The following is a 21,376-nucleotide window of genomic DNA, read 5'->3' as shown; positions in this document are numbered from 1 at the left end:
AAAAAGCAGAAAAAGAAAAAAGATTGGCAACAGTTGTTAGCTCAGGTGCCAATCTTTTTAAAAAAAGAAGTGCTCCACAAACAGCGTTCACCTTGTGATTATTGAGAAAGGTTCTGAAAAAAATCTAGACCAAAATAATAATATCAAGAACCCCATACAGTGTCAACATTAGGAACTAATGGCAGAAAATCTCCTCCAATAACTTCTAGTATAAAAAGGCCTTTTGGAAAATAAAACGCAGAAGATTTTCTCTCACTAATATATTTTATATAATTTTTCTATGATTCTTTTTAAATCTCAGGAACCAAGATTATTTATTAGGCTAAACCTTAAGAAGCATTGCTTTTGCCTTTTAAAAGTAGCAGAGTGAAACGTGGGAAGAAATAAGGTTTCACTTTTATGACTGAGTAAAAGCCACTTATCCTCAGCCTGAATGTAACTCAAATTCAACAGAGAGAGGTGGAGGGGCTATGGAATCTCCCACCATTGTTTAAAATGCAAAATAAAAAGCACTTTAAGGAGAAATAACATCACACAACCTTTACTTACTAACACCAACCAGCCAGAGACACAGAGAGAAAAGAAAGAACCAGTTACTCGTCAAGTTTTAGTGGATGCTCTCAGGCATATGCTTCCTGAATTAGGATGAAATAACAGGTCAATGCCATGCCTAGAAGTATTATATGCAGATTTAAAATGGCCACAAAAGGACTGCTGGTCCAGATGAGACGAACTAGACCATCCCTGCTCCTCAGTGATGAGCACAATCTCAACCCTGAAAACGGTGAGGAGGCGACCACAGGACGCTCTGAAAAGGCGGGACCAGAAGGTGCGGGTGTGGAGCCCGGCCTGGAGGACAGCACAGTGTGGGCATTGTGCATCCTCCTGCCCCACAGAGGAAGACCCCAGACCTTTCTCAGTTCAACGTTTTACTGTGACATCCACCCACGTTGATGTAAATATCTGTATTTCATCATCACTATTTAGTATTCAATTCTAACTACGTTCCATAATTTATCCCTTGTACTGATAACTTTTTTGTGTTATATCCAGACAGTTTGTTTTCATCATCCAAAACAATGCTATGAACATGCTTGTATGTCTCCTGATGTAGATGCGCACACATTTCCTTACGGAACAGAAGCAGGAGTGAAATTGTTGTGTTGATAATGTCAAACTTTGTTTTATAATGTGGTGTGCCAAGTAACATTCCTACAATAGTGAATAAAATTTCCTGATTCATCCTATACTTGCAAACACATCAGACTTTTTAATGTGGGGAGAAATGACATCTTTATTGCATTAAGACGTCCTATCATGAAAACAGTGTACCTATCCATTTAATCAGTCATCTGTAAGGTCTTCCAAAATTTAAAGACTTACATCCATATAACATCCAGACTCATACTTTTTGTTCCTATTCTAATTGGCACTTTTAGAATTAAGTGTCCCAATTGTTGCTGGTATATAGAAATGCAGTTTAATTTTGATATTGAGTTTATATATGAAACTAAGTTCTCTTATAATTCTAAAAATTTTCCTGATGGTTCTCTTGAGTTTCCTTGTAAACAATCACTGAATTTGTTTTCTTTGGGAACACTCTGCTTTTTCGCATGGGTACTTTGATTTCATGCTGTGATTCTTGATCTACGATTTTATCTATCAATGAAGACCAGGCTGACTAGTGTGGTAAGCTGGGGTGGATTTCTTCTGTTGATGACGTGAAGCCTGATGACTCCACGTGCCTCAGCCCATATACCTGTTGGCTATGAACTAAGAATTTCTCCAGGATTCTGTTCTGGAGCAATGTTCTTACACTTCCGTAGGGTCTCTTTAGGAGCCATTCTGAATCTGGGTTTGCTTTGTTCTGGCTTCTCCATCAGACTAATTCCAGAGATGACTCAATTTCTGGATCTTCTAATGGCCCTTCTGCTGGGTTTCTAGTATTGTTATAGATTTTTTTTCTTTAAAGTTTCTCCTGTGGGCCCAATGAGGTTGGGAAGGGAAAATCTGAAGATATTTTCCCAGTCTACCTTTCTGACCCTGAGCCCTTCAAGCTGTTACTTCCGAGTTATTCTGATTTATGAGCATTACCTTACTGGCCAATTCCTGAACGTCCCACAAGGACAAGCCCTAAGGAAAACCAAACACAACCCAACAACTGGATTTTGGCTGAACTGCAGTAAACTTACAAATTCATTATGAAGGCTGACATCTACAGGATACTGAATTTTCACATTTGGGACCATAGTGCGTCTCTGCATTTATTTCAGTCTTGTTTACGGTGCTCTGTAATGTCTGGTCGTTTTCTTCACATGTGTCCTTATGTTCCTCACGTTTGGGCCTATTTGTGTTATGTGCACTTAAGCTGTTGTGAGTAAGGTCTCTAGTCCTCCGCCCACCATGCACCAACAGAGCCCCGTGTATTTAATCTGTCTCCCGCCCCTTCACTGCGCTCTTAGTTTAGAAGTTGGTTTCCTTGGCTGATCGTTACATCTGCAAATATTCGCTGCTTCTTTTGGTCATATATACTGTTTCTACTTCTTGTTTTACCTCAGTGGCTAGGGCAATAAATGTTAAGTAACAGTGTCGTTAGCAGATTTCTCTTTCTTCTCCCTGACTACAGTGAAGATTTTTCTAATACTTTGTTAAAAATAATGCTGAATTTTATTTGAGACATATTTTCTTTATCATGTTATATAATATAAATATTCTCTTATTTCTAGTTCACTAAGAATTACTAGTAATTTAGATCACGAACCAACCCATCAAGGAGCGATTTTAACCCTCAGATATGGCTTTTACTATAATACTGGATTCGATTCGTCTTTCTTAGCATGTTATGGACTGACAAGAATTTTTCGATTTGAAAGAAAGAAAGAAATGAATAAAGACAAATAGAATTTGGGGCATGGAACCTTAGGGTGAGATAAATAGTTTGTAGCAAGGCTCTTAAGGAGAATGTTATTATAAAAATACCAAATTCATATATCTTATTGTTATTTTCTTTTAATAGCTCACAAGTATCATTCTATAATAAACAAACAAGCAATTTTTACTCTTAAGAAGCCACTAGAAAGGTGTAACAAAGGCAGTAAAATAAAACAAAAAACCTGTAAGGTAGTAGTAAATTCAAAATATAGAAATATGTCATTTAAATCTCTAAGAATTCAACATTTTGCTAATTTTGATGATACTGTGTATATTAGAAGATGTGTGCCAGTTTTACTGGGCAGCGTCTGGGAAATTCTAACTAAGAACTAATTCAATACTCTTTTACACACATATGCATACCATAACAGATGTGGATCTACACACACCAGGATCACTTCTGATTGGATGTTATTTTGTGCATTCAGAGAAAACACAGACAAGAACAGTACCTGTTTTGTCAGTCAACAAATACACCAGGCGCCCCAGCTCCTCTGGGATGGTGCTGGTCCGGACAACAGTGCCAGGGATGTTCTCATCTCTCATAATCATCCACCCGTAGGCTGCTTTGCCCATGTCCAAGTTCACACGCAAACTGTAGATACAACCCATCACAGTCATTAGTGTGATGCAGACCCAGGCAATATTTTCACGTTCATGTTTTCCACATAAGTTTATTTACTTACACGGATTATCTTTAACTTTATATGAAATAAATAAATAATATTGGATTTTAGACATTAAAATAAATGAATTTGTTGACGTTTGAGTGGGCAAACCTCTTTACAGCCCAGAAGATGTTTGCCAGTGATGGTAAAATGGGTTACTCACACCCTGTCTTTCAGCATGATTTGTGGTACTGGACGGAACAGAGAAGGTAGACTGTTCTAAGTGCCCATTCAGGCACAAGGTGCCATGGGGCTCAAAGGAGAGAGCACACGTGCTTAAGGAAATCAGGCGGTGTCTTACTGGGAATAAATATTGGAAATAGGTCCTAATATTCAACCCCTCATTTTACAACAAGAACAAGCAAGATGCTTTCCACAATGAGGACTGCCATGAGGGACATAAACAGGTTCTGGGCGGACTGTCAGAGGACGCAGCTTCTGAGCTAGGTCATGTGACCTCTTTGAGGATCAGAAAGGTGGCGAGGCTGGAGGGTAAGTGCAGACGGGGAGAGTGGTGGGAGGCAAGACCAGAGGCGGCCAGGCCAGCCCATGGCGCAGAGCTTGGATTTATGGTCATAGCGAGGGAGGTCCCTGAATAGGCTTAGCCGCAGCCTGATTACATTTTAACAAAGCAAGCTCCTTTACCTAACCTGCACTCAACTGTTCTACTGGGTTACCTGATGCACTCGGCCCTGTGTAACCTGGTGACTGATGCTCACAGCAAGCGACACACCTGCAGCTGGGCAGCTGCTCTCTGAGAACATGCTGACCTTCGCTTCCAGTGACCACGAGGCAGCTGTGCTTGTGTTCAGACATGTTTGTGCCAGATGACACACTGATGTGTTGTACAATTTGATGAAACATGAGTATTAAGTAAAATCAAGAGATCTGCTTTCTATTTAAGTGGAATGGAATATTTTTGAAAGATTGGATAGCGATAAACTGCTTTCAAAAAACATTTTTTAATGAGTTATGGTTGAGACATAAAAAACTGGAAGAAATTTTAAAATTTTGTAAAGAGTCTCACTCAGACAGATTTGTAAATGTCTTCTTCTCTCCACCTTAAGGAAACCCAAAGTGGAAATCATAAACAATGCACTAAGAATATGTCTTTTTATGAGAAAAACAATGTGGATCTTCAAAACATACTAAAAAAAAAAAAAAAGGGGCCACAGCTCTACATCTACAGGAGGGAATGTATATTTCTACGAATTACGTTAAAAAGTCCTAAGCATGTAAGCTTAATTCTTAAAACTCCATTTTTCTCGTCAAACAACGTTGAACCAGTCCAGGCACGCGGGATGCAGGCAGGCCCCCTGCAGGGCGAGGCCGCCCTGGGAGGACAGCTCGCAGAGCGCTGGGCTGCGGTGAGATGAGGCCGTGGCCTGCGCACTGCCTGGCGCAGGACTTCTCCGCCCTCTTCAGGTGCAGCCACTCACCCATGAGGGCGCGGCAGTCCTGAGACGACAGCTTCTCCCGAGACTCCACAACAGCAATCCCGACCCCAGCTGGCTGTCGTGGCCGTTCCCCAGTCTCCCGCATCTTGCTGTGTGCACACATGCACTGTGCTGCGTGCCTGTCATCCTTGGTGTCTTACCCCACACTCTCACTACCGGAAACATCTATGTGTTTATTCTTTGACCCAATTTTTCACTGTGATTCTTCCTCTAAAACTGTGTACTTATGGAACTCAAATTCCATGGAAACAAATTCCTCACGTCTGAAACCTGTTCACAGAACATCCCTTTCACATTCTCCCCTGATTAAAACCTGGCTGTTCCCTGGACCCTCACTGTTCAGTCGTCTCCCGTGGAGGACACACGTTCTGCTGTGGACAATCTGCCAGAGTCAGGTGCTGGGCTCCTGACTGCTCGCTCCCTGTTTGGATTCCAAACCAACAACGGTGCTTGAACCAGAGCTCTCACATCTATGATGCCTCCACCATACTCTACAGCCTGCATGGATAACTATGAGTTAGCCCAAAATTAAATTTAGAATATTAGAGAAATGCAAAGCAAAGCAAAAATGCCATTTTTTATACTCAATAGATTGGCAATAACTAAAAAGCTTGAGAACAGCAAATGTCAGTGAGGATGCAGGGAAACAAGTATTTTAATAAACTGCAAGTAGAAGTATGGACCAGTACGATCACTTCAGAGAGTAATGTGGCAACATGCAGTAAAACTGAAGACAGGCCTGAGCATGACTCAGCAGGTCCACTCAGCAGGAGAGCTCCCCACATACGCACGAGGGAAGGGACAAGGACACAATCAACACAGTACTGGTTGTGAAACGACACAAACGAAAGCATCCAAACCGCCCAGTGAGCTGTTGTTAAAATCTGGCCAAACGAAACGCAAGTTGCAAACAGACACACAGAATACAATACAGACCATCCATGAATTTAAAATACACAAATACTTTATATGTTTGCGTGTCTGACTACACGCACCAGGGCCATAAAAGCATGAACAGAAAGGACCCACTCCAACTTCAGGGGAGGGTGGCAGTGGTAGAGGCCCCAACTCTACATCTGCCTCCTTAAGAAAAGAGGGCCTGAGGCGAAGACACGAACAAGAGAAATCTATGACAAACACAGGGCATCTGTCACTATGCTCTGGACTTTTAACTTACTTTTAAAATTTCATACTTCCAGTTGTATAGTAAGACTACAATTTAAACAAAGCCTGGGTCGTCCTATCTGGGACAATTTTGTTCTGATTCTGTCTGAAAGCGTGGGATTGGAGCCCCCGTCTGCAACCACAGAGCCGCTCTGCAAGGACGCACACTACACATGCAGTGCGGGCTCTGCTGGCGCGAGCGAGTCACGGCACAGCCCTTCCTTCACATCAGCTGCCTGATCCTGACAGAGCGGGCTCAGACACCTTCCAAAGTGTTCAGCTGTGTCTAATTTTTTTTATAGACACTATTTCTATTTATAGATTTTTATCTCATTTGATTAAAAGAATGCACAAATCTTAAATGCAAAATGTAAATATGGCAAAGACAGTGAAATCTGGCTAATGGAAAGCAGGAAATCAAAGACTCCCAAGGGTGTGCAGACAGTGCTATGCTCACTCAGGCAGACAGGCAGAGACCCAGCTGACGCAGAACAATACTGTATTAAACTCACAGGAGGCTGCGAGCCAAAAGTGCCACACCTCAAGTGAAAGCTGAATTAACTCCCAGGAGAAACTGAACACAGGAACAACATCCCAAACTCAGGAAGGGGCTCCAAGGGTATTGATGAAAAATAATAAGAAAAAGAACTACCAACAAAATAAGGGGCCTCTTCACAATGATGAAAACGGGTATTAGATCTAGAGATAATACGGTGTTTCTACAACAGAAATGAAAACATTGGGTCAAGAGGCTAGAATTTGGAGAAATATGAAACATCAAATATGACAGGGTGTTCATAGCAATGAATCAAAGACCTGGCGCAGGGGTGTGTCTGTGTCACTGTCTCTCAAGGTAGAAAACTGGCTACTCCTGGTGAGTCTATTCCCACGGCAAAGAGCGCACTGAAAGGTAGGGCACATAAGCATCAGCCCTTCCGTACATCTCCACGTGTACACTGTGCAACCCTAAAAGGCTCAAAACTGAGCCCCTCAGCCTCAGACAACACTTGATAGGATTATGACAGAATGACAAGTCAGTGGGCTCACAGCTTTGTACATCGTAGGTCTGGCCTCATTTGTGTTCATTAATAATCAGACTTAAGATCATTCAGATGGACTTCACATTCTATAAGAAAATCTGTGCCTAATTGAATTCTATCAAAAAAACAGCAGATAGGATGTACCTACACCATGTGGTGAAACTGCTGACAGTCAATCATTCCGACCTGCCAAAGTGGCAATTCACACGGTTCTACCTGGTAATAAACGCACACTTGAAAAGAATGTTAAGGAGTCAGAGTCAGCAAAGAAAGTCTGTAGGAAAGTTAAAGAAAATTAAAACAACCATAACTTGACATATCTGTCCATAAAGTTCACATATTAAAGATCATAAGAACTATACTGGTCAGAAAAAAAATCTTTAATTGACAATTACACAGACCTCTTAAACAAGCTCCTCACTATCTCTTGGCTATTTATAATCCTGTTAGAATAGTAAAAACTAGTCAGAGATGACAACCACTAAGAGATGACACCGTGGGGCAGAACAGCACAGTCTCTCGGGCCTCCTCCTGGGCAGCACTGGTCCCAGGATGGCTGGACACCAGGGCCAGGAAGGTGGGCTCGGTGCAAAGCCCAGAGCCACCACGTGCACAGGGCACCCAACATCCATATGCCCCAGGTGTCTCCTATTAAACACTGGGACAAAGATGACACCTTTCTTTAGGGTGTGGTGAGGTGTCCAGAGGAGTGGGCGACCAGCAGGAAAGGCTCACAAGGCACTGGCGAGTGACCCACCAACGGTTTCTAAGTAGCAGGCTGCCAAGAAGAGTTCAGGATGCTCAGAATGGAAGAAGGAAAAGGAAAAGCGTTTAACACGGACTCGTCTATGATTTGGGCATAGGGCATAAGACTCTCTGTGAATCAGAAAAATAAAGTGAAAGTCAGGGTCACTTGGCTAAAACACAGGCAAAAGCTGAGAGGAACCGAGACAGGAAGGTGGCCAATGAACGAGCAGGACTCTGGGGGGCACAGAGCAGGGTGAGGGGCTTGGGAAAGGCACCTGCCAGCCTGGGAGGCTCAGCACAGCTGACTCTTTGGCTCAGAGATCTATAATTTGGAAAAACATCACTTTTTTTCTATGTGTTGTGGTCTTCCTTCAGCTTTTGGTCAAATTATTTTGGAAACTGTCAGCCTGTCTTAGCTATGATAAGGCAAATAGATTTCTATCTTTAGCCAGGCAGGAATTTTTCAGGCATTTACAGTCTGCTATTCGGTTTTGGGTTGAGTGGAAAACAAAGGAGCATCTTCCAGGCTCTTCCACAGTCGTTCTCATCAAGTCATGAAGGACTGGTGGCTCAATAAAACAACGGCTGCTGTCACAGAGTGTAAGAATTTACTGTTTCACAAAATATTCTATCACTATAAAGTCCACTGGAATATTTTAGGTTGACTACAGATACCCTTCGTCAAGTGTACAAAGCAGTAGCTACTAGTGAAAAAAAGAAGGGAGATAATCTTCAGGTTGATAAAAATAAAGCAGAACTACTACAGAATGAAGTTCACGGTTCAGTGAAGAATGAAGAGCTATTCAGGAAGATGTATCTTCAACGAAGACAAAAACATGATATGGGAAGCAGTTAAATTTACTCTGATTCACATTGTATATTTTGGTCACATGTTAATACAATAATTTTCTTTTTAATGTTAAAAATTTCCAGAAACTCTGGGTCAGCCCTGTGGCCTAATGGTTAAGCTTGGTGCACTCTGCTTCAGCAACCCAGGTTTGGGTCACAGGCACAGACCTACACAACTTGTCTGTCAGTGGCCATGCTGTGGCAGCAGCTCACATCCAAAAAGAGGAAGACTGGCAGCAGATGTTAGCACAGGGCAAATCTTCCCCAGGGAAAAAAAGAATTCCAGAAGCTCAAACTTCAAATACTAAGTTGACAGTAATTGTCATCACTACATTTAACTTTTTAGTAGTGTTCTAGTTTTATAGAATTTTAAAACCTAGACCTCTACTCAACTAGTAAAGTACTTTAAAGTAACAAGATTTGTAAACAAAAAAATATTAAGCCTATTATTTTCAGAATTTCAGGAATAGATTATAAGGTAATAGATACCAGATATATTTTAAGTTCATTATATTGCTAATTTAGCAAGTGTGAAATTGTTATGAAGACCCTTTCCAAATAAGTGGAAAAGTTACTGCAATTTTAGATGGTCAACTGAACCAGAGGGCAGTGGTGACCTTTACTGTCACATAATAAGAAAAGTGAAATCAACTAACAACTAACTAACGAGTGTATTCAGGCATTTTAGGAAGAGGAACCTGCATGAACCCATTTTACGCTACAGGACAAAAGCATAAAGTTAATTTTAGAACGTTTAAGATAGTCTTAATGGTGGAGCTTTCTTGTCCAAATAGTCTCATCTTACAGCTACAAAAATGTTTGAGGAGGTAACTTGGACCCTGAGCAAAGGTGAGCTGTATTTTCCTAAAATATGCAGCGCATCCCATCTAGGCCCGACACTGCTTGCTACATTTATACTCTAATTTGTCAGAATTAAATTGCAGCATTTACTTCCAGGTGAGCCCGTCCCCCGAGCGCACGATGCTCCTCAGGGAAGGCGTCCACCTGAGACAACTTACGTGTCCACCTCTGTAAGGGAGACATTTTTAAATCCTAATCTGAGCAAAAAAAAATACAAGTCATTTTAATGAGCAGTTTTATCAAAAGCAATCAAAATCTTTTCCTATAAACTGTCCTTTAAAAGAAATGGCACAGATGCCATTTCATCTGAATTTTCCCCCATTTTTCAATCTGCGATATCTTTTAAGTTTTTCCTGACACACCACACATGGCACGAGTAGCATCAAAATATTTTCACTGGGTGAGTTCATCCAACAGCACGCATCGTGAAGACAAGGTTCAAGTCTCTGTTACTACTTTGGACATCTTTCCTGGCTTCAGACCAGTATATTCTGTTGTCTATGGAGTACCTTATCTTAGATTTATCAAACATACCTCTAAATGAATACAGACACAATGGAAGTTAACATTCCTACTTCCTTCTCTTCCTCTGCCAAACAAAATAAAGACAAATTTGTTCTTTCTCAAGGAGGAGGAAAAATGTCTGCATGTCAAGGAATGGCGTCATCTACCCATCGCCCAAGCCAGAAACTGGAAGGAGTCCTAGATTCCTTTTTCTTTTCACTTCCTATATCCAAATATTCAACTCCTGCCAATTCACCTCCAGAATTCTCCAAAACTGCTTTCCATGTTCCATCAGGAGGAAGCATGGGCAATTGAATTTTATAGGTTTGATGCTAGGCATGACTTGTATTGATTCTTAATTTCCAAATTTACTAGTTGATCTTGACTAATGACAGACTCCATCTTTCTGATCCTTGGTGACAGCATCTGTAAAATGCCACATACTACCAAGATCACTGTGGGAATTAGCAAAATGCATAAAAGCAGGTGACTGAGTTCCATGAGGGGTGCAGATAGTCACTGGCCCGTCCAGTCAGGAAGCTTCTACAGAAAAGGCAGACCCTGCGTTCAAGCAGAAAGGAGGGGGGCAGTATGTGTGTGCGCCATGTGGGGAAGGCAGGTTGTCAGCAAGGCTCTGGAGCCCAGGGGGGATGGATGTTATGGAACTGGATGAACGGAGACATGTTCCCAAATATGCCACAAGTCCATTTGGTTCGTATCCACTACAACAATTAGAAGGATCAACCAAATGTAGTCTGGGGTCCTAAGAAATGGAAAATCTAGTGAGGGAGGAAAAGTAGTTTAAACTGGTATAAGAAGAAGTCAAATCACATTATTAAGTTTGAGGGGTTGTAGGAGGATTGGGGAATTGAAAAAAAGCAGTGTTTTAGGAAAAACAAATAGAGCATCAGTGTTCAAGAGGGACTGAACCAAAGACAGACTGGATGCTAGGAGAGTTGGAAGTTGTGCACGAGGCAGTGGGGACGACAGCACGCGTCTGAGGACCTGTGGCCCATGCAGGGCTCTGGGAATGTAGCCACCCGCTCCATGTCACTGTCACAAAGACAGTGCAAACCCATGAGGTTCTTTAGGGAGAATCAACTTCCTGCCTTCTATTTAGAACGATGTCATCCATTTTCTCAGGATCCACAACAACTGGATATTGACCACAGGCTCAAATGCTGCGGTGAATGGGAACAAAGTAATTCAGGACTTCCCCAACATTCAGAATTGTTTCAGGCTTTCGTCGAGGGTGGTGGGGGGGCACTCATAAAATACTGCATGTTATACATAAGGTAGAACCAACAGGGGCTTGTGTGTGTGTGCTTGTACATGCGTATAAAACATTCTGTATAGCAACAGCACAAATATATATATATATATGTGCCGGAGTGAGGCCACATGTTTTGTGTCAATAATGTGAAAGGTATAAATATTTATTAAATAAATATTAACAGCCTAGCACTTCTTTCAGTTTATAAATAACTAAATAAAAATACTGATTACATGCAATTTAAGAGATACACCTTAAAATAAAATGTCTCCAAAAGCCCAAGAATAAAGGACTGGCAAAGGTAGACGAGACACACTAACCCGGTGGTGGTGGTGGTGGTGTCACAATATCACAGACGGCTCAGCAGGCAAAAGGGAACAGGTGGACAGGCTGAGGCAGAAAGTCAGGAGCTTTTCAAGGCTGGAGGAGCTCAGCTCAGCTCTCTACCCGGAGGGAACACTGACTACCAAGAAGGCACCTCGGAGGAGACACAGGCTGCAGGAGGCAGCCCGCAGGCCCTCACCACCTGCGGCCCGCCCGGCACAGCAACTACATGGTGTGAGAGATTCCTCTTGCTCACGGGGATGGACAAGGGTGCCAGGCCTGGTCAGTCCCCACCACAGATGTGCAGGCAGTGACGGGCTCCGCCGAGGGCCAGTTCCCTCTCCGGGCTTTTCCTGAACTGGCTTTTTACTTGTGTTATTAAGTGAAAAAACATGAGCCTGAGGCCTCCAACACCATCTGCATAACCAGGTGAGGAGGATCTGGCAGAGAATGAAACGCTAAGCAGAGGAAAGCAGAGTTAACAGCTGGGAGAAGAGCTGGAAAGGGCAGGTCTGAGCCCCTGGTGCTAGCCACATCCAGACAAGCTGCTTGCTAATCTTCCTCCACCTGTTTGATATATCGATAAGTTCCCCCTTTAACTTATACTTAATTTAAAAATTACACCTATAGATCTTTTGTGAAAAAATACCACAGCCTAATTAAAAGGCAAATGAGACAGCAAATATATCTGCAAATATGAAAGAGCTACTTATTATACATTAAAAGCCAACACAAACTGAGACAAGAAGATAAAAGTAACAGGAGCAAGAAGGTCAAAGGTACTAAGAGCACATTCACACCACTGATGCATTATTTTACACACAACTTATCCATGAAGAAACCGATGAGAAAACTAAAGGTAGAGTGGTTAAGAATCCTGCCCAAGGCCACAACAGTGGTAGGCATAAATGCAAGAATGCAGCCCCTAATGCCCCAATTACAGAGCCTGAAGCCTCCGCCTCTAAGTATATACTAACTCCCCTGGATGGAGGGGGATGACAGTGTTTTGCTTTTTTATAACTTACAATTTTGAAATATAGTCATGTTGTCAATTAAAATGGGGATATGTTCTGAGAAATGAGTCACTAGGCATTATCGTTGTTGTGTGAACATCACAGAGTGTGCTTACACAAACCTACATGGTGTAGCCTACTACACACTTGGGCTATACAGTATTAAACTTATGGGACCACCATCGTACATGTGGTCCATCGCTGACTGAAACGTTGTTATGTGGCACCTGATTACAGTGTAAGGCTCACAAGAAGCAGCAGAAAGAGGACACAGAGTTCCCATGTGCCCTTCACCCTGCTTCCCCCAATGTAACATCTCACACAACCACAGCACACTATCCAAACCCAGAACTGATGTTACAACACCATTAAATCAAGTGCAGACTTGATTTGGGCTTTGCCAGTTTTTATGTGCACTCTCTGCTCTGTGTGTCCTATGGACAGATTCACATCACCAGCCAATCTGTCAGGCCTCAATCAGGATGCAAGCGGCTCTCCTCAGGTTACCCCTCAACAGTCACACCATCCCCAACCCTACCCCGGGCAACCACGGATTTGTTCTCCATCATTCTAACTTTGTAACTTCAAGACTGTTCTATAAATACCCAAGTTGCTGTATGTATCAACAGTTTATTCCTTTTTATCGATGCATAGATATACACAACTTGTTTATCCACGTGATTTTTTTTTAAAGCTTGCATTTCCCAAGTTTTCTATGATATAGTTGTACTTTGTTGTTAAAAGAAAGCTTGCTGCAGTCCCAAGAATAAGGTTTATCACATTTGAGGCCTCAAAATTTTACCCCTGAACAATACTGCTGTGGAAGTTAATCAGAATGCCTATTCAAATTTGCATAATTTCCTTTATATAAAAATTGCAAGAAAGTCTGTGATTTGGGGTAAGGCAGGCTATTTTATTTGAACCAATGATCCTACTGAAAACAATAAGAAACACTGTATAACATATTTGTAAAAATTCTTAAAATACGTAAAGAAGTGACAGATTGTGAGGAATTTCTGGGCTAAATCCAAACCAGCTACCAGGGGGGTGAGTGATCACATGCCAACCCCCAAGAGTCTGAACTTCCTCTTCAACAGACCACCTCTGCAGGGAGCAGAACTAAGACAAGGACCACCAAGAGGCGGAGGTGCACCAAGAGGTCCTCCTTCCAACAGTAAGTGGGGCCTGAGGGAGAACAGGAAGTCAATGAGTCTGTAGGTGGAGATGGAGCCAGACTCACATTTCCTAACAATTTAGTGACTGTGAATCTTGAACTTAGATGAAGATGTTCCAAGACAGGTGGTACCTTCAAGTATGCAGCAGAAGCAAATGTATGTGTCTCAGAAAAACATACTTTCATCTTTGATCTCAAATGATTCCTATAAGTAGCTTTTCAAATACAATTACCAAAACAACCAAATAAACCAGAATAAAACACAACAAACACCACACAGCACACAGTGCAACAGCATACCACGAACAAGAGCCAGAAGGAAAAAAATACGAGAAAAAAATAGACAAAGGTATCAGATATTACATGTGATAGATGTAGACTACAAAACAACCAGGTGCAGAAGGAAAATTGGAAAAATATTTGCATGGAATAGGCAACTACAAAAATGAAATAATCACTGTGATAAAGAAACCAAATAGAATTTTTAGAACTAAAAACATCAATAATTGATATTAACAAGTCAATTGGTTTAATAGCTGACTAGATACAGCCAAAGACAAAATTAATGAGTTGGAAGACAGGTCACTAGGATGACATAGAATGAAGCATGGAGACAAAAAAGTGGTAAATGCAAAAGTAAGAACTGGAGAAACAGACAGTATGTGAGGATGTCTGACAAACATTGAACTGACGTCCCTGAAAGAAAGAAGACAGAATGGGGCAAAGGCAGTATTTGAAGAGATAATGACTGAGAATTTTCTAGAATCAATAAATCTATCTACAGATTCAAGAAGCCCATAGAATCCTAAACATTATACCAAAAAGCCCCTTCTATCTAGACACATCACAGCAGAGGGCAGAATACCACAATAAAGAACAAAGCTAAAAGCAGCTGGAAGGGTAGGAGGAGATGGAGGAGGAAAGACGGCAACTCAACAGCAACAGTGGAAGCCCGGAGAGAGTGAAAGCTAAGTGAGAGCTTAGAAGTCACCCACCAGTGAGTTACTTTTCAAGAAGGAAAGCCAAGCAAAAGTCTAGAGAGTTCTCAACAAAGACCAGCACTAAACAAAAACTAAAGAATAAATTTCTGACAGAAGGAAAATCATTCCACATTGAAAGTCTGAAATGCAGGAAGAAATGAAGAACAAAAACATGGGTAAATCAAATAAATAGGGAATGTGTAAAACAGTAACATCTTTGGGTTTGAGAAGAACTAGAACAAGGTCAGAAGGGTAAATGGAGGTAAACGCTTCCAAGGTGACATGCAAAGAAAATAATTAACTTTGGACTTTGATAAATTAAGAAGGTTTTTAATTTCTAGGATAACTACTAAAACAACAGAAAACTGCTTATAAAACTTCTACACTAACAAGAGAAAAAAGTGGAATTATAAAAAACAGTAAATAAAATGTTAAGAGAAAAACATAGAACAGATCAGTCATATTAAAAGCACAAAATGACAGTATTACAACAATTGTGTATGCACTAAATAGTAAAAAATCATCAGAGTAGATAAAAATTAAACTTTATGCTATTTACAAGAGACACGTGTAAATATAAACACACAGAGAGGTTGAAAGTACAAAGATGGAAAAAGATACCTCAAGCAGATTAAAGCCAGCTGGTATTGCTATATTAACATAAAACAAAGTAGAATTTAATGCAAAAAGCTTTAGCAGAGATAAAGAAAGTCATTTTATAATGACAAAATGCTTAATTCAGCAGAAATAGATAATTTAAATTTGTATATATCCAATATATATACAAAAATAAAAATACGTAATACTAAAGCTACAAAATACGTAATACTGAAAATAGAATCCCAAGGAAAAACAGACAAATTCACAACACTAATGGGAGATTTTAACACAACTCTCAGCACTTGTTAGGAAAGACAGAGAAAACAATCAGTAGGATATAGAGAAACCAGAAAATAAGATTAACAATCTTCACCTAATGGACATACATGGAACACCGCAACCAACAATTCAGAATCCAAGTTCTTTTCAATACACACAGAATGTTTATAAAAAGGAACTGAACAGTGGACCCCATAACTAAGTCTCAACAAATTTCACAGATGTGAAATAACCAAAGGTATGTTCTCTGACAATTATGCAATTAAGCTAAATATGAACAAAGATATAATTAGAAAATTCAAAAATGCTTGTAAATTAAGAAATAACTTTGTAATAACCATGGGTCAAAGAAGAAATCACAGCGGAAATTAAAAAATATTCTGTACTTGACAATAACAAAAATACTACATATTAAAACTTTTGAGATGCAGCTAAAGTAGTACTTACATGGAAATTTATACCCTCAACTGCATATATTCAAAAAGAGAAAAAAAGCTGAAAATTAAGGAATTAAGCATCTGTCTCAAGAGCTAAGAATACAAACCAAAGAAGGTAAGAGGAAATAAATAAAGGCAATATTAACAGAACAGAAAAATTTATATAGCATAGAGAATCAATAAAGCCAACAGTAGGTTCTTCCAAAAGGCTGCTAAAGTCGACAAACCTACTGGAAGAGGGATAAAGAAAAAAAGAAAAGAGAAAGGGTAGAAATAAGTATCAAGAGCAAAAAAGATCAATACCACAGATCCTATACATATAAAAGAGAGAACAGGAAAACATGAACAAACTTTTGTAAATAAACTTGAATATTTAGGTATAGTTAACATATTTCTTGAAAACCATACTTTGCAAAACTGACTCAAGAAGAAATTAAAAACTTCAAATCAAGTTTTCTAGCTATTTAAAGTTAACTATTTAAACTATAAGTATTTAAGAAATACATTTAAACAATTAAAGAAATCAACTCTGCTGAACATCTTTCCACAGCAAAAAGTTCAGCCTCCATTGGCCTCCCTGATGTGTCCAAAGAATAAAGAACTGTAATTTTAAATAAAATGTTTTAGAGAAGAGAAAATGTGGGAAGATTCATCAATGTGTTTTATGAGACAGGCATAATCTCGATACTAAACACCAAAAGAGCAATACGAGGAGGAAAGTTATAAAAATCTCACTCACATAAACCAATGCAAAAATTTCACAAAAAAATACAAGCAAATGTATCTAGTAATACACAAAAGAATATTACACCATCATCAAATTGCATTTTTCCCCAAAGAATATAATGGTAGGTATGATATTAGAAAGTCAATCAATATGATTTATCATATTAAAATATTAAAGAAGAAAAATTCAAAGATGAAAAATCACCTCAACAGATTTAGTAGAAATACTGATATACATATTTTTTTGTCCTGTCTCTGTTCCTTCCAGACCAAGCTAGCAGTGTTTCTGCTGGTACAACAGTCTCAAAAACTTTGTGGGTCTCCTGTGTGTACCACAGGGGCCCATGCGATCAGACAAGAGGCTCCTCCACAGACTTCCTGGATAGCCCCATCTATTCCTGGCTTTCCCTGAGATCCATGAGCCACACACCCAATCTCGTCAACAAAAGGTTGTCCAGTCACACCCTTGGCCTTCTCTCCTGTGCATGCTTTCCAAACAGTGAGTCTTCTAATATCAGCATCTTTTGCAATGTGGATAGGCTGCAAACTTCCCAAACCATCAATCCCTGAATATCACTCCTAGGTCTAAGTAAGGTTGACAAGACTCTTTTCCCCGAGCATTCAACCTGGAAAATGAGGCCTCACTAAAGATGTCTGGTAGGGTAGCACAAACTTTTAAAATGTCACAGAAAGGGTACCTGACTTATAATAACTTGGTGAAAAGCTCCTACGAATTTTCCTCCAATAAAACTTCAGGAAAGGTAACTTCTAAATTCTGAAGCAAAGTCTTACTTGTGACACTTTGGATACTCCACTCTTAGAGTGCTGAACGAGCAGAGCACTCGGTATTCCTCCAGGCGATCAGTTGGCAGAACCACAGTGGCGGCATTTAACTGGCAGCCCTCCTCCACACTCACTGGTTTGGCTGCCTGATTTAGGATGAATTAGAGGGGAACTGCCTCCCAAGCCACACAAACGCCCGTCAACTTCAGAGCTTTAGACGAAGACGCCAGACTGACAAGAGGTTCTGAAGTGTTACTCAGATGGGACAGAGTTATCACTTCGTCAACACCATTGTGCTTCCACTGTCCACATCTGCCTCTCTGACCCAGCACTAAGACAGTCTTCTAGATTCTCAACCACAAGGTTACACAGCACTTCAAAGAGTATGGGCAAAGGACGCAATAACCAAAGAAAGCAGTAACCGCTAGTTTCCAAATGACGAACTTCAAATGTACTATAAAGGGTTCTGATAGTCAGTTTGCTTTCTGTTATGAGTGACACAAACGATTAAGGAGATATTCATTCATTTTAGAGTTACAAAACTAAGATTTAAATCTTGTAATACTTTCCTTGAAAGACAAGGTAAATTGAATCAGGTGATGCAAAAATATTTTATTCTGTAAAGAAGAAGTTCTATAAGACAGCTTAACTTTCTTAAATTTAAAAGCCTTTTAAGAGTGTTAGGTCACTAGAGGAAAAAGTCTCTACTTTCCAGAACTGTGCACTTTGCAAAACAAAAAAAGTATTTTAAAATCTATCCTTCATTAAATTCCAAAGCATATTTAGAAAATACTAAAATGTATTGTTATTCATATTTTATGGAAACTGTGCAAAGGAAAACAAACTTGCTTGAATCAAATGTAAACTTTAATTGCCTAAATCAGCATCCTATACTTTTCACATTTTATAGTTTTCATCCCTTCTGCTAAATCTGAATAATTGCATTCTCAGACTGTGAAAAATGAGGAAAAGTATCATGTTGAAATAGGCATTAGGTATTTCGGAGCTAAACAGAGGTACCGTTATAATTCTGTCTAGAAAGTCTCTCTGAGTTTGACTCAACATGTTAAATATAAAATTGTTGACTGAAGAGCGAGAACAAGACAGACTCGAAGAAAGTCTGACACCTTTCTCATTTTGTAAGCAGACGTTTAAAAAGGATACACAGACTAACAACAAAAGGGTGTGTGTGTGTGAATGCTGGTATATATATGTATATATAAATGTGCAAATTCATATTTTTAAGTCGGTATGAATACACATGAAAGGTTTTAAAGAATTTATCAATAGTGAAATTATAGAAGATACTTATTTTCTTCTCGTTATTAGGCATTATCTAGTTTTTTACTATAAATATACATAATTGAAATATGAAAAAAATGAAAATTAGTTTAAAAACGCTTACAACGTATTAAAAATATTTCATTAAAAAACTATTAAAAAATTTGGATTTTTCTCAATGGTTTCTATCAGTTAAAGATAAAAGTGCCCTGGAAGAAAGAAGGAGTGCAGTTCTCACTAGGACTCTGGCTCTGTACAACAGAAGCAGTCGTGAAAGTGACATCACATAGCATTTCAGAACTGATAAAAGCAAGAGAAATGAAGAGAAACAAGATTAGTGAAAGCAAAGAAGAAAACCTTGGGAATTTACAAGAAATGATGTGTTTGCCCAACAAGTAGGGATCAGGAGACTGCTGCTGGCAGTTGAGGAAGGAAACTGAAGGAGTGTGTTAACACCTAACATGCACTGCCAATCACTGTGGACACAGCAAGGAAGCAAGCTGGGCTCCCAGGCGGGGCTCCCACTGGGCGGTGGGGCTCACATGGGGCAGTGGGGTTTGTACCAGGTGGGGCTCAGACCAGGCAGTGGGGCTCACACCAGGGGGCAGGGCTCACACTGGGCTACGGGGTTCATGCTGGGCAGTGAGGCTCAAACCAGGTGGTGTGGTTCCCATGAGGGGGCGGGCTCCCATGAGGTGGCGGGGCTCACATCTGGCTGCGGGGGCTCCCGAGCTCATGCCCCCAGTGCTGAGTGCAGCAGCTGCCTAGGCTAACAGAAAGTGGGCTGTGCAGGGCATGCGAGGCACGTGGCCTTCTTTGCCATGGGGAGTTACAGGTTTACATTTGCTTCTTGGAAGGAACAGTGCAGGCACTGGACTAGAAGTGGCCACAATTAGAGTCAGGGAGCCCATCTGGAAAGCTGTGACAGTAATTCAAAGAAGAAATGCCACCAAGGTCCTTGATCTTGAGAGCGACAAAGGCAAGCTAAATCAGAAGGGAAAGTCCATAGAATTGGGTAGTTGAGTGGATGTAGGTAATATAGAAGGGAGGTTTCAGAGCTACATTCAGAAAAAAGGAAAATAAACTCCACTGGTACACTATGTCTGGCACTGAACTTTGTGCCACATTATGACAAAAGAGTGGAAAAAACCAGAGCCAGCACACTCATCCCATTTGTGAACTGACTTTCCTTTGAGCCATTGTTCCAGCAAGCTTTCCCTGAGGGGGGACTGTGTGCCCTGCACTAGCGAAGATGCATGCTAAGAGCAACCCCACAATGGTTAACCCAAAGCGCTCTCTGCCGGTGCCCTGACACCTGGCCTCTAACCGCAGCCACCTTCTTGCCAGACCAGAAAACATGCACAGTGAAGACCAGTGTGTGGGGACAGGCTGCAGGAGGCCCTGGAGAGTAGCTGGCGTCCAATGGAGCAAGCTGGTGGAGGACGGTGAGCTGTGTACTTGGGTTGAATGTGGACAGACTGGGAACCACACGAAAGACTGCTACATCTGAATGAGTGAATTCTGGCATGAGTGTTAAATAACACAGTCATATTCTCTCTATTGCCACTGACCCAGGGAGCTCCGGGGGACAAAGATAGTCCCAGAGCCCACGTCGAGCACTTGACAGGTGTCTGTGTGATAACTGTGATGACGTGTTACAGCTCAATAGATAATCTGCACTCATTCCTCAGAGGATGGGACCTCTGTAATGGGTCCCTTCAACAACCATGAAGCCTGACGACTTGCAGGTGCTCTGTTCTAGGCACCAGAGAGCAGAAAACGGGCAGACAAGGCTGCTATCCTTCAGAGCCTGGTGAGGGGAGAATCAGAAAGTAAGCGAGACAAGGATCAGGGATCAGTGGAGACACATGCAGAATGAAAACAGGCAGATGTAACAGCAAGCTGACTGGCTGGTATGAGCACTGCGCAGACGAGGAAGCCTCTGTGAGGATTAGGAAAGAGCATTCCTGAAGAAGACACACAGCTCAGGAGGGCCTGACTTGTGGTACGGCTGCCACGAGGTGGGAACGGGGACAGATGGGGCTGAGCAGGCAGGCTGGCCATGTCTGCACAGTCACAGCCTGGGGTGAAGCAGCAGGCTCTGGAGTCGACATCAGCAGGAACCCAACCCCACCAGGAACAGCAGCTAACATTCACTCTGTGCTCCACGTGTACGGCGCTCAGGCTGTCGAGTGCAAGCCTGCTGCACTGCAGGAGGGACCGCCCACAGACTGCGTGTTCCCAGAGGCGGGGAGAGACAGGCTCTGCATCCCAAACAATGCCTG

The 21,376-nt window shown here is 41.1% G+C and overlaps 1 protein-coding gene across 22 annotated transcripts in view; it reads right to left on the bottom strand.

The window, feature by feature from the left end:
- Positions 1-21,376, bottom strand: part of ATP9B (ATPase phospholipid transporting 9B (putative)) — a 287,141-nt gene that overhangs the window by 76,752 nt on the left and 189,013 nt on the right. For all 22 annotated transcript variants that reach the window (XM_023648016.2, XM_023648017.2, XM_023648021.2 and 19 more), the window contains one exon: positions 3,384-3,526. In XM_023648016.2, coding sequence (XP_023503784.1) covers positions 3,384-3,526 — 143 coding nt within the window. The remainder of the gene's footprint in view (positions 1-3,383; positions 3,527-21,376) is intronic.

The sequence above is a fragment of the Equus caballus genome, chromosome 8 (assembly GCF_041296265.1).
Source record: "Equus caballus isolate H_3958 breed thoroughbred chromosome 8, TB-T2T, whole genome shotgun sequence".
Lineage (NCBI taxonomy): Eukaryota > Metazoa > Chordata > Mammalia > Perissodactyla > Equidae > Equus > Equus caballus.
Note: the sequence above shows the minus strand (reverse complement) of the source record. Positions and strands in the feature narration are given on the sequence as shown.